The sequence below is a fragment of the Magnolia sinica genome, chromosome 17 (assembly GCF_029962835.1).
Source record: "Magnolia sinica isolate HGM2019 chromosome 17, MsV1, whole genome shotgun sequence".
In the NCBI taxonomy this organism is placed as follows: Eukaryota; Viridiplantae; Streptophyta; class Magnoliopsida; order Magnoliales; family Magnoliaceae; genus Magnolia; species Magnolia sinica.
In genome coordinates this window covers 68372334-68386284 of record NC_080589.1, presented here as the reverse complement: position 1 = coordinate 68386284, position 13951 = coordinate 68372334, and the positions used below count along the sequence as shown (strand labels likewise).

Sequence of the window (13951 nt, the reverse complement as noted above, 5' to 3'; positions counted from 1 at the left end):
TACCTAATTCTCAAGTAGACCGAAAATGTAATAATTGAATTTCGACAGTTGAAATATTTGTGGGCCACAGAAGTTTTGAATCATTCTAATATTTGATTTTTCAGTTCATCCCAATATGAATGACATTATCAACAGTATGGATGGCATGTAAACACCACTGAAGAGCCCAGGAAGGTTTCAACGGTATGAATTTCTCTAACTACCTTTTCCCTTGGTACAGCCCACTTGAGTTGTGGATCCCGCTCAATTTTACTCTCATAGCCAAAAATGAGCTCACAAAACCGATGGATAGGGTGGTTCTATACAAACATCGTGGTGGGCCCCAACTGGTTCCCAGTGCAGCAACTTCCTGCGAAAGGCTTTCGCAGGAAGTTCTTGCACTGGGAACTTAGGTGGGGCCTACTGTGATGATTTTAAGAAATTCTCTCCGTCCATCCGTTTTGTGAATTCATTTTAGGACATGAGGACAAAAATGAACTGTACCTAATTCTCAAGTGGGCCGAAAATGTAAGAATTGAATTTCGACAGTTGAAATATTCGTGGGCCACAGAAGTTTTGAATCATTCTAATATTTAATTTTTCAATTCATCCCAATATGAATGACATAATCAACAGTATGGATGACATGTAAACATCACTGAAGAACCCATGAAGGTTTCAACAGTATGAATTTCCCTAACTACCTTTTCCCTTAATGCAACCCAGTTGAGTCGTGGATCCTGCTCAATTTTACTCTCATAGCCTAAAACGAGCTCACAAAACCGATGGACAAGGTAGTTCCAAACAAACATCACGGTGGGCCCCAACTGAGTTCCAGTGCAGGAACTTCCCGTGAAAGGCTTTCGCGGGAAGTTCCTGTCCTGGGAACTCAGGTGGGGCCTACTGTGATGATTTTAAGAAATCCTTTCCGTCCATTCGTTTTGTGAATTCATTTTAAGACACGAGGACAAAGATGAACCGTATATAATTTTCAAGTGGGCCAAAAATGTGAGAATTGAATTTCGATAGTTGAAATATTCGTGGGCCACAGAAGTTTTGAATCATTATAATATTTGTTTTTTCAATTCATCCCAATATAAATGACGTTATTAACGATATGGATGACATGTAAACATCACTGAAGAACCACGAAGGTTCCAACGGTATGAATTTCCCTAACCACCCTTTTCCCTTAGTGCGGCTCACTTGAGTCGTGGATCCTAGTTCAATTTTACTCTCATAGCCTAAAATGAGCTCACAAAACCAATGGACAAGGTGGATTCCATACAAACATCACGGTGGGCCCCAACCGGTTCCAGTGTAGGAATTGCCTTCGAACTTAAGTGGTGCCCACTGTAATGATTTTAAGAAATCCTTTCCGTCCATTCGTTTTGTGAATTCATTTTAAGACATGAGGACAAAAATGAACCGTATGTAATTTTCAAGTGGGCCAAAAATGTGAAAATTGAATTTCGATAGTTGAAATATTCGTGGGCCATAGAAGTTTTGAATCATTCTAATATTTGTTCTTCCAGTTCATCCCAATATAAATGACGTTATTAAAGGTATGAATGGCATGTAAACATCGATAGTTGAAATATTCACAGGCCACAGAAGTTTTGAATCATTCTAATATTTGTTCTTTCAGTTCATCCCAATATAAATGACGTTGTTAAAGGTATGAATGGCATGTTAAGAACCAGGAAGGCTCCAACGGTATGAATTTTCCTAACCACCTTTTTCCCTTAGTGCGGCTCACTTGAGACGTGGATCCGTGTTCAATTTTACTCTCATACCCTAAAATGAGCTCACAAAACCGATGGACAGGGTGGATTCCATGCAAACATCACGGTGGGCCCCGGCTGGGTTCCAGTGGGCTTTCGCAGGAAATCCGCGTCCTTTTTCAACCTCTCCCTCTCTCTCTGTTACAAATACCGAAAACCCACCTCATTCATCTATCAAAAACAGAGCCATATCAGGTGGGTGTTAAAATCCACAGAAGAAGAGTCTTCTGCAGGGAGAAGAAGCTAGAGAATGGCAGAGGAGGTGCTGGCGAATAAAAAGAAAGTGATGGTGGCAATAGACGAGAGCGAATGCAGCCACTACGCTCTCAAATGGGCGCTTGAGAATCTCCCTGACTGCATCGCGTCTTCAGCGCCTCTCGTTGTCTTCACCGTCCAGCCGATTAGTAATACCAGCTTCATTTCAGTAACTTCCCATGGTTCTGCTTGTATGTCCCTCTCCTCTATCTGATTGATTGGACGGTCGTGATCGGATTGCTGGTCTTTGGTTTGTTTGAATTGGTTTTATTTATTTTTCGAATACTTTTCGCTTGATTCGAATTGGGTTGTCTTGTTTTGATTTGATTTCTGTACAAAAGAGTTGGCTTCTTTTTATTTTCTTGAAATTTCTGTTGAATTGTGTGGAATTTTTTACTGAAAAGTCCGGTGCTTCTGGACTGTTCTTCTGGTGGGTCCCAACATGGACCAAGCATGGTAGGGAAAAACAATCAGTTGATTGTAATTATCTGCTGTGGGTTTGAAAATGGATGGGAGAATTGAATTTTTGCAATCGCTACTATTGAACAACCAGATGGGTATGATGATCTTATCGGAGCATTTTGTCTTAATGAACGGACCCACCCAATAGACGGTCCGGATGACGGACTGTTTTGCAAGGAAATTGGGGTGTTGCAACGAAATTAGTTTTCCTTTGATCAATTGGTTAAATTTGTGGAGTTGTTTTATTGTGTATTTTAAGTGGAAAATCTACACGTTCTTCTCTGTTTTCTGTTTTGAATTCTAACTGAATTTTGAGTAATTCATTGATGTGGTGTGGTTTTCTACTTGGGAAGTGTTTGTTTGAATCAGTTCTGTATTTGGCCTTTTCTGTTTGATGTAGTTACTATAGAAGAAGAAAAAAACATGTGTTCTTGCTTGTTTGCTGTTTGGAATAAACATTCAGTGTGTGTGTGGAATGGGGTGGATTAGTTGAGAATTAAATGAAAAGTTGGATTTATGCTGCAGTTGGGTGATTCATTAGGGTCCATTAGGATGGAAGTTTGGAAGTAAGCGGAGGTAAAATGGCATTTGAGGTGTGTTTGGATGGGAGTAAATGCATGGAAATGAAATGAAATGGGAGTAAATGGGCATGCAAATGAAATCTTATTTTGAAACAAGGATTTGGAAGTAAATGGAGTGAAATGCCTTTTTGAGAGTCACACTAGTAAACAAAGGTATCCCTACGGCTTACGCACATGTCCGCCATATAAATGGCACGCTGATGATACTCTGAAACAATCTAATTATCAGCTACATCACTAAAATCACACCAATAGAATGATACAAACCATTCAAAGGTTCGCCATCTAAGTGGACGGTCAAAAAAAGTCGGCAAGTTGCTGGTTTGTGATCCTTATGTTTGTGGCCCGCCTGAGTCTCAAAATTTCCTCATTTTTGGCAAAAGTATATATTTCAATGAGCGTATTACAATCATTTTGTTAAATATCAGATATGTACACTAATTTGGGATGTTAAAGCTGATTCGGATATTACATATGTTCTCGTGAATATACTGAAAAATTCCAAAGGATTCCAATTCCTCTCCCATTTACTTCCATCCAATTAGAATATTTGAATTTCAAATGCATTTCATTTACCGCCATCCGAACACAACTGAGCAAGCCATTTATTCCCATTTCATTTATCTCAGTTTACAAGCTCCCAAACAAGCCTTAATGTAAGATAAGAGAGTTCAAGTGTTCCAGACTGTATCATTGAGTTATTCTGAAATTGAGTGGGAGGAGGTACTAAATGGTTTCGAGCACTGATGGAATATCAGAGTTTCATAGTCTAAATTTGAGACTGGATATAACCTAGCTTTAACTATGTCCAAGTGCATCTTAGTGCGTCTAAGTACGCTTAAGTGCTTCAATTTAACCTGGATTTAATCTCATGTACTTGATGCAATTAGACGCACTTAGGCGGACATTGTTCGCTAAGCTTGTCATACAAAACTTTGGATGCGGGCCATGCATTGCATCTTTGTTCATTGCATGTGGAAGAATTAATAATTTTTGTTATTGTAATACAGCTCTGGAATTGATCAAGTCTGTACAAGAACATCGAAAGAAGATATCATTGGCTCTCTTAGAACAAGCTAAGGAGATTTGTTCTAAACATGGGGTATGGTCAATTTGCTTTATTTGGGTTGTAGAGATGCATTTCTTATGTATATGAGGTTCATTGATCTTCATTTTGTGATTTTCCAATATCATGGTATGAAGTATAAGAAGTTACTGACTGCCCACTTGGTCATTTCAGCTTTTATTAAATCTATTTATCACAATTCACTTCAATTTCAATTCAGCAGTGAAACGCTGTGTTGACCTGCATGATAGAAGAGGATGCTAAAAGACATGTTTGAATTATAGCTCAAAGGCCTGTTAAAACTTATGGTTAGATGTATAAAGATGTGTATTAAGCTTTCCTTCTATCAATGATACTTAGGGGCCTTGGGGGGAAATCCTCTGTAAGAATTAGACAACCAAACTTACCGAAGCAATATCATAAGATAGGGAAGTGTGGCAACCCATACATGATTGAAAGATTTGAGATTGGCTTTTTGGATGCTATGATGGGCTGTTATAATACTCTGTAGCCAAATTGATGATAGTATCTCATCGCCTGTATGTGGGGATATAATTCGGCAGTCTTTGTACAAAGTGCCAATTATTAGTTACAATAGACAATAGCTCATATAAACCCATACAACATGCATGATGCATCTAGTGTCCGTTTTTGTAAGTAATGGTTTTGTCATCCATTTTGCGTTGCACACTCCAGTGGCTCTGGGCAGATGTGGGGCACATGTGATTCATTAATGAAATCTAACCCATCCATCAGATACAAATCTGTGAAGCAGGTGGGCCACACCAAGGGGTACAAGTACTGAGGGAATGCCCATCCTTGATTAACATGGAAGGACCACCCTGGTAGTTGGTCTGCATACATCATGTGGGCACCCAATCTCCCCAGTACCAATGTAAGCTGCTTGAGAGGGATAATGGTACTATTGGAGTGCGCCCCTTTGCGTCTGATGGTGCATGCACAAGGGATGGCTCGTTTATTTTCCACATGCGTCCCAACATGCCTGAATGGGCAATTGCAGGCAAAACCAAGCATAACGATATTCATGGTTGCCTCACCACAGGTAGTTGCAGTGACGATTACAGAGGTGGGAGACCCAAAAGGAATCATATGTGAAGCTGTCGAGAAGTTCAAAATTGATTTACTTATTTTGGGTAACCATGGCCGCGGCGCTCTACAGAGGTCAGTTACATGCTTCTCTAAGTTCGATAGCGTTCTTACCATATGATAATGCCATGTCATGCTATCACTTTCGTGCATTGGTTTCCTAAGTACAATCTAGTAGAAAGGTTTTACTCAGTAAAGTTTTGCTATGACTGCACGCATCAAAAACAGGTGGGCCCCTCTATGCATTTCATCTGGCCAAAAAATCAGACCACTTAGCTCATCAGGTGGGCCACACGAGTGCACATAAGTATTGGATGGTTCAAAAGAATTGCCAATTGTCTGCATCCAATGCACTCATGTGAACTACCTGATTATTGGGCCATTTTATTTATGCGGTGGGGCCACCTTATGCACAGCTCAGAGATATGTAGCTGTGCATTGGGTAAAAAATTTACTTAATATGGGCATGTCAACCATTCAACCCATTCAGCCACATTGATGTCATCATTTCATCTTCTTTCTGGGTTCCCCTCCTTACTGGGGCCATCACCAGATTCTAGAATCTCCTCCTTATTGGGTTCCCCTCCCATTCTTTGGCTGCTTAGACAAATGATTCAAACAAGCCAGTGGCGGATTTCGTTTTTCTTTATTTAAAGAAAGGCATGCTTTTCATCACATCATTTCAGTATTTGGATCTAAATTGAATTTTATGAAGCAGGGCTTTTCTTGGGAGTGTGAGCAATTACTGCATGCAACATGCCAAGTGTCCCGTTCTCGTTGTGAAGAAACAGACATAAAAGACAGTTTGTTCCCATTTCCAACTGGAAGAAAATGTTGAAACATATCTGCTGTTTGTTAGTATGTTGTCTGATAGGATTTGAAGTGTGGTCATGTGCATAAATAAGAATCGACTTTATGTAATCTAACTCAATGACCAAGTAGATGGTGTGAAAATATATATATATATATATATATATATATATACATACAAATACAACACTTTCATTAGTTAATAAACAGATGTATTTTGTTGGTCTTTATATGCAGAACAGATAGACAATATAGATGTTGGAGCAAATATTTATCAGGTGGGGTCGTCTGTGAAGAATGAGGTATGTCCACTTATCAGGTGGGCTTTTAGGTCGAATATGACACAAGGCCTACAATGAACATGCCTGCGGACAGGAATGAGGCCTGTCCACACATCAGGTGTACATATGTTGAATAAAGACCACAAGTTTTTTTCCCAAATGGTCCATATTTCTCATACATGGCCCACCTGCTGAAGGGATCAGCCTAATTTTTGAGCAAGGGTATGTTCACAGTGGGCCAACCCAATGAAATGCATTGATCTTCACACAGCCACCTTGACACATGTCGTGAAGACAACCCTCGAGTGTTCTTAACGTATGGAACAACAGATAGAATGGATTAAGGGGTTCCAAGCAATTGTTCAGAAAACCAAATCCATAGCAGTCTTCACCATTTTCATGCAACTAACTAATTTCCATACGAGAACTGGAATACCATTCTAGTTATTTAAAACCATATAAACATCATACTAATCAAAGCAATTGCAGATTGAGATAAAATCTCTCTGCATTTTTGTCTACAACCTCATAATGTCTGTACTGGAACCAGGTTTTGAGTTTCATCCAAAGATTCTGTTGAGTGTGGCCGCCAACCGAACTCCACCTTCAGCGAGCCGCAAATTCACAATCGGCAAGCGGGATAGGAAATAGTCATCTGCATGCAGCACTTTTGTTATTGTCCTTCAATGATAGACATTACGAAAATGCCGAAATGTTGTGTAGTACCACTGGGGTTATGAGCTTCCACAAGAGGGGGCAGGTGGGGGCCATGGATTGATATTTTGGGTCCACTGTGGATGGCCCATGTACTGAAAATCCCCAGATTGGAGAAAAATCCTACCCTTTCAATAGAGAGTACACAAATAGATTGATAGGAGACAAATTACAGCCTTGTTTCACATACAACCAATTGGGGATTTGTGATTCACAGATTATCAACGGTGAGGCCCATTTTATCAGTGTTTCAAATATTGAACCATGGGCCCCACTTCCACAAAACTGAAAAACCTGAATGATGTCATATTGCCAATGCCTTGTATAGTACCTCAATGAAAATTAGCAAGTAGACAAGGGGAATCAGCTTACCTTCGAGCACTGAGCCTTCAGTTACACCTTTGTATGCCCAATCACATGCAGCATTAATACTTTCAGATGCGTATCTGCAGACAAAATCAATCTCTATCAATCATCTATTATCCATGTACTATTTAGCTGCATGCTCCTCATGAATTTTAGTACAGCATGTTGACAAGAAATACTGATGGAAGGGCTGTGTGAAATCTAAATTATTAGATTGATTCACCGCTGTAGTAGATTTATATGTAGGCTTTGAAATATTGTGGATATATGAAACGTTTAACAGATAGCTACTTAGTGTTTGATGTTGGTGTCAACCACAATATGGTCCATATGAATGCTGCAGAAATGTATGATTACCTAAACCGCTAACAACCCTACATTTTCCATCCCGAATCCCAAGATCTGGAATATCAGTAACTTAGTGATACGGATAGCTATTTACCAGTCCATAATTATGGTTCTATACTTCTACGTAGATGAATTTGTAATGTCAATCTGTATTCAGAACGTAGAGATTTATACTTCGATTTATGAAATAACTTGCATTATATATCTATATATATGTTTGTGTGTGTGTGTGTGTGTGTGTGTGTGGGAACAGGTACTATGCACTCGACCTCACCCTAAGCTCCCGTGAGGTCGAGCTGTGTGGGCCCCACCGTGATGCGTGTCGACCATCAACACCGTGCATTTGATGGGTCCCTTTTAAATTATGGGATATCCCAAAAATCAGCTGTATATGGAACTCAGGTGGGCCATACCATCTAAAATCATGTGAAGACACCGTTAAAACATATAAAAACACTTGGTGGGGCCCACCTGAAATTTGCATGTGTCTGAAACTTGGTCTGAACCCTCATCGAAGTGGGACACACATAATGGATGGGCTGGATTTGCAAACCACATCTCGGTGGGGCAAAAAATGATTATGAATGTTTTAATGGTGCACGGCCCTTCTCCACTTCTATATGTGGTGTGGCCCATACAAGTCACGGATTGACTTGATTTTTGAGACCTAGACCCACTATGGAATGGTGCATCTGACTGATGGGGTAGATGTTCGAAACGCATCACAGTGGGGCCCACACAGCTCGACCTCATGGGACGGACTCGTGAGGTCGAGCGCATAGTACCTTTTCCATATATATATATATATATATATAAAATGCGTGTGGGGCCAATAACAATAATATTCATATTTTATATTCAAATCTCAATATCAATTAGCATATTAAACTATACTGTATGTACTGGACTGGACCACATGATCCTAATCTAGCAGTGCCACACATTGTAGAAAGTAGCATACCAAGTACCCGTTCCCGTAGCACATGATCCTACCAGAGCGGTCCCACACATTGGAGAAATTAGCATACCGTGTACCCATTTGCATACCATGTAGCAGAGGAACCTGCAATCCAGCTAACTTTGGCCAATACATTGACACTGAAGATGTTTTACATATATCCCTTATCTAATGAGATCTGTCTACAGGGGGGTGTACATATCATCTACATTTTAATAATCTCATATTTTTGCCATTTTCTCTGGACCATCTTAGAAGATCAAGAGCACTAACCAATCTAGAAAAAAAAAAAAAAAAAGAACAAAAAAAATCAAGAACACTTCCTACCAAGTGGGGTAAGCGAAACTTACGTGTTTGGGCATGCATTTGCATTAGAGCTGCATTTTTCCCATTTCTGTACTTGATCTGCCCACTTGCCCTGTTATTGAAATGGAGATATGTATAAAGCAAAGAGCATTGAACCATAGTTCAAAAACTTGAAAACTCAACTTGGATTCAAAGTCAAGCCGAGTTGGGCCGACTCAAAGGCTCGGTTGAGTCTTTACGGGACTCAACTTGATATTTATTAATAATATCAAAATGGAAGGGATATTAATAAATAGAGAAGGTCTCAAGTCGAACCGGTTGGACCACAAACATCTGTCCACCCAGCAAGTGACTTCCAACTTCTCATGCGTATGAGACATTCAACACGTCCAATAGGTTGTCGGCATCATAAGGATCACTTGGTAAAAAATTAGCCGCATCCCATAGAGGGGACTACACTTGTACGGACTCGAGTTGATTTGGTGAGTTTAGAGTCAAGTCAGCCAGTTTAAGAACTATGCAATACACAGGAAAAGGAGATGGTTATGTATTAAGATGGATGCTTGCAAAACAAGGTAGCTTAAAGAAATCTACTTTCCATTTTCATTTGGTAGGTCATGTTGGATAGATTGTAAATAGTTATACCGTAATGTTTTGTTTGATCGCATCAATCATGTCTTCTACATTGGAGTTGTAAAATCTTTCTTCAGCTGTCTCAATGATGTTGTTATCCCAAACCTGCATGCAATAGGATCAGTAACAGTTGCATTTATATCATCATTTATGTAGACATCACACATATATACATATTTATCTTATGCCGTGTATCAATGTCTAACGAACAAGCATGCATACATGCATACATATATGTATGTTTATGTATGCATGCGTATTAGTTTAGAGAACTGAGTTTCGATGGGACTGAAAAAACACTCACATGATGGAGAACTGACTTCCTTGTGTCCCGATGTACATCAATGGTGTTGGCTCCCCTATCTGAAGTAAAACCTACATGCAGCAGCTGAATTACACCCGCAAGATTAGTCACAAGAACAAAGAAAAATAGGAAACTGAAACCAAAACCACGCGGACCAATGAATACAGAGTCAACTTTTATTTGGAAACAAGCTGTATATACCTGGTGGATGTCTCCCATAAAGTGAGAAAGGAAGAGAAGTGCTTCTGTGAGGTTATCTGATATCCGTCAACAATGATGATGAACAATCAAGAATCAGTTACAGTAGCCGTGTGATGTAATCTTTCGATCTTGATAAGTACAACACCCCCCTTGAAGGATTTGAGAAAGATAACTTAAAAAATTCTGTCTTAAGCATGGTTTTAGAACAGAAAGCTCGACTCGACAGGTAACCGGGTCGAGCTAACATTATATTTAAATGCCATAAACCTTGGCTAGTTTATTCAAGTATTGTCTGAGTTTTATTGAGTCGACTCACTCAACCCAGTCACAACCTAGTTTTGACTAAATCAAATTTTGGAGTCTTGGTGAAATCTATTAGAGTCGAGTCTACTCAGCCAAGTTTTTTTTTTTTTTTTTTTGAGTATCAAAATAGAAGTCCTCAGAATGACTATGAGCAAGGTTATAAAATTTGGGTTTAGGGTGCAATATGGCTGGAGGCTAAACAGTTAAAACTATTTTCAGTTAATGCTACAGCCACCAAGCTTCTCCTGCAAAACTGAGTCAACCCATATGAGTCAACTCAATATGGGTGAGTATCAATTCGTTGGGTAGAAGCTAGAGAAGATTTGAGAAGGGTTCTTACATTGGCTTTCAGAAGAACCTCCATATGTAAGACTGATCTGTGTAGTTGTTGATTGCCCCAGCAACACAGAATCCTTTCTCTCCACTTTCATCCTTACAATCCCCTGCATACACACCAAAACCAAATGTTACATTGTTCATCTTAACTGCCAGACAGTATAATTGTCACTGCTAGCTTAGACAATAATGGCTGGCATTGGGAAACAATCTTGTGTAGGACACCAACACCGAAACTCAACTCCGCTATTGGTTAACTAAGAAACATCCCCAGCTTAATTGAATTAAAGATGCCACTTCTTATAAGAGATTATGTGATCGAGTTGATAATATGCTCACTACTCCCGAGTCTTGACTTGGATCAAGTGGGCCCATGACTCAGTTATCTAGACCATTGATCCGACAGGCTCCATTGTGGAAATACGTTTCATTTCCTCAATTACTTTTTAGAAATCCTAAAGACGATATAGTATTCTCTTCCTAACCATTTTTTTGCAGACCAAGATAGAAGGATTAGGATTTTCAATCAGTGGGGGATTTTTAAGGAATCATCCATATTTGGTTAGGTGCATTAGATCAACAGCCAAGATCATCATGATGCGGCCCCATTTGTCCAAATTAGCCATAAATTGTTGTTGACGTCTTAATTCTGTCAATAACAGGGTCGGTCGATGCCATCGATATACCACTCGATGCCATCGAGCAGACGTCGATGCCATCGGAAAAATTTGAAAAATTCATGTTGGTTGCTGGAACGTATTGGTATTGATATTCGATGTCATCAAATGTGTTCGATGCCATAAAGGTCCTCAATAGATTGTTGATGCCATCAAAGGTACCATCAAGCACACAAGCAGAATTGCATAAATGCGGGATTTATTTCCTATTCTAGTTGTGATATTTTATATATCTGGTGTAATTGAGATTTGGGAATAGATCGAGGAAGTGTCCTAGGGCTTTCTAATCCGTTCCTAGGGAAGGGCATAGCTAAGGCTTGTGAAGTAGATTCAAGGCTTGTTCAACTTGGTAACACTCCCTGGGTCCTCACTCTTGCCTGGGTGGTAGACTCTCAGGAGTTTCAACTCCCGATCAAGGGTTCGAGTACCCATAGGTGGTGAAATTCCACTAGCGTGAGTGTGTGGGGTGTGTGTGCATGTGTAAAAAAAAAAAAAAAAACTTGGTAACTCTCTCTCTTGTAATATCTGCTTTTATAGTGCATTACTCATCGCTTTGTGACCTGGTTTTTTCCGGCAAGGGTTTTTACACGTAAAATTCGGATTATTCTTGTTTGGACTTGCTTAATCCTTGGATCAACAAAAGCGGACTTCCGCTATTGGTGACCAAACACAAATTCAATTTCCCTTGTTGTTTCTGCTGCTATCCATTGGTGACCAAACACCAATAGCATTTCCCTTATTGTATCTGCTGTTATTGTTGTTGTAATCTTAGAACTCCAATATCAACAATTTCCTCAACATGATAAATAAAATTAAATAATTAACAAAAAAAAAAAAGAGAGAGAGAGTCTGGAATGCATCAAGTATACAATTCAAATGTACCTAGCAGAACATACAGGCATGTACATGCATCTGTGTGGGCACCCGGGTCGGCGCAAGCACCCAGGGATGCAGTGCATGTACATCCTACACAAAGAAGTAGACATACGTGCAGGAAACATGCTGTGTCTCGAAGAGAGAATGTAGACAGGAACTCACTGTTATATTGGTAGTTGCAGAGAGAATCTGGTGTATCAATGTAATGCAGGGGGCTCGACCAGTGGTACCGGAACTTCATACGATCTGCCCATGCACATAAGCTGGCGAGGTTGTTGTCGGCATAGTCTGGAAGCAGTTGCTTCACTGCATCTGCGGCAGTCTCACTCAACCGGGGCTGGAAGATTCAAAGAAAACAAATCACAGGCCTTAAAAACAACATGAGACTGAATTTTTTTATTAGGGATATACAAGAACATTCAAAAAATTATAATGAAGGTGTGAAAAACAGATAACCTGAATTTTAAAGGCAGAATTCGAGTAAACGGAGTAGAAAACTAGACATTTGAATTGAACCCAAGTAAGCAAATCTCAGCCACTAAGACCAACCACAAAAATCTGAAAATTTGTACATAACCACCATCAAAACCATTGAAAATTCATAGAAAGCATGAAAAAAATGGAAAATTTAATACAGAAACAGATGACATTAGAGAACAAAATTGGTATTTGAAAGTCTGTATAGAACACAAAGAAACCAGCTTTTGGGTGTTAAGAAAAACCTCAAAAATACACACCAAACACCAAATTATCTTTGAAATTTTTTTTTTTGATAGAAACAGAATATAAGAACTAAAGATGAAAACCCAAAAATCAAATAGAGTAGAAAATGACAAAATTTTTCATTAAAAAAGGCAAAAAAAAAGAAAGAACATCTGTGCTATTCTACAAACAATGAAATGCCCATCAATTCCCCATCCATGAATGACTGGAAACAGGAATACAAGTAAGATTAGAGCTGATATTTGGATTTTTGAAGCCATTTTTACTGAGAAATGGTGATAGAAGATTGATGGGATTTTGCAGAATTTTATATTTACAGTCAAGAAATCTCTCTGTGTGTATATATAGAAGATAAATGCTCTAGTTCCCTCAATGCATTAGAAGTTATAGTGCTCTCAGTAGCATCTGAATACATAGACAGCTAAATCTATTGATCTAGACTGTTCATTAGATCCAGAACACATGTCACGGCCTACCATGCAAACATTACACTAATCAGTCACATATTAACCATTTAATTAATGACATTTAATATGGACGGTACAGCTCGTTTCCACAAAAATAAGTCCAATGAACATTTTCATCCATCTAATTTTGAGCACCCATCATGGATTGATTATGATTCTCAAGAATCAATTTTGTTAGGCAATTATAATCATTCCCATCCATGGCATAGAAAAAGGATGGCTGTATATGATAAGGCCAAATCAAGGATTGTTTAGATCATCCGATCAGTGATATTTTTGCATCATAGTCTATGACAAATATTTTAGACTTAATGGACGGTTCAGATCAATCGTTTGGAGTGTACAAATGAACTGATGCAACGAGGAACACTATGACTTCCAGTGCTCTGAGGGCCTGTTTGGGCGGTGGGATTA

General features: G+C 39.2%; 1 protein-coding gene and 1 pseudogene across 2 annotated transcripts in view; one reads left to right on the top strand and one right to left on the bottom strand.

Moving 5' to 3' along the window:
• The window catches only part of LOC131231685 (universal stress protein A-like protein), a 40195-nt gene extending 34112 nt beyond the window's left edge, over positions 1-6083 (top strand). The window contains exons 1-4 of one of the 2 annotated variants that reach the window (XM_058227974.1): positions 1922-2209; positions 4072-4163; positions 5191-5309; positions 5953-6083. In XM_058227974.1, the coding sequence (XP_058083957.1) occupies positions 2014-2209; positions 4072-4163; positions 5191-5309; positions 5953-6031 (486 nt within the window). In that variant the 5' untranslated portion in view covers positions 1922-2013 and the 3' untranslated portion in view covers positions 6032-6083. Of the gene's footprint in view, positions 1-1921; positions 2210-4071; positions 4164-5190; positions 5310-5952 lie in introns of those variants that run through there. The other variant, XM_058227973.1, reaches the window with a different exon arrangement.
• Positions 6084-6695: 612 nt separating this feature from the next.
• LOC131231687 (endonuclease 2-like) lies at positions 6696-13403 on the bottom strand (annotated as a pseudogene).
• Between the last annotated feature and the right edge of the window lie 548 nt (positions 13404-13951).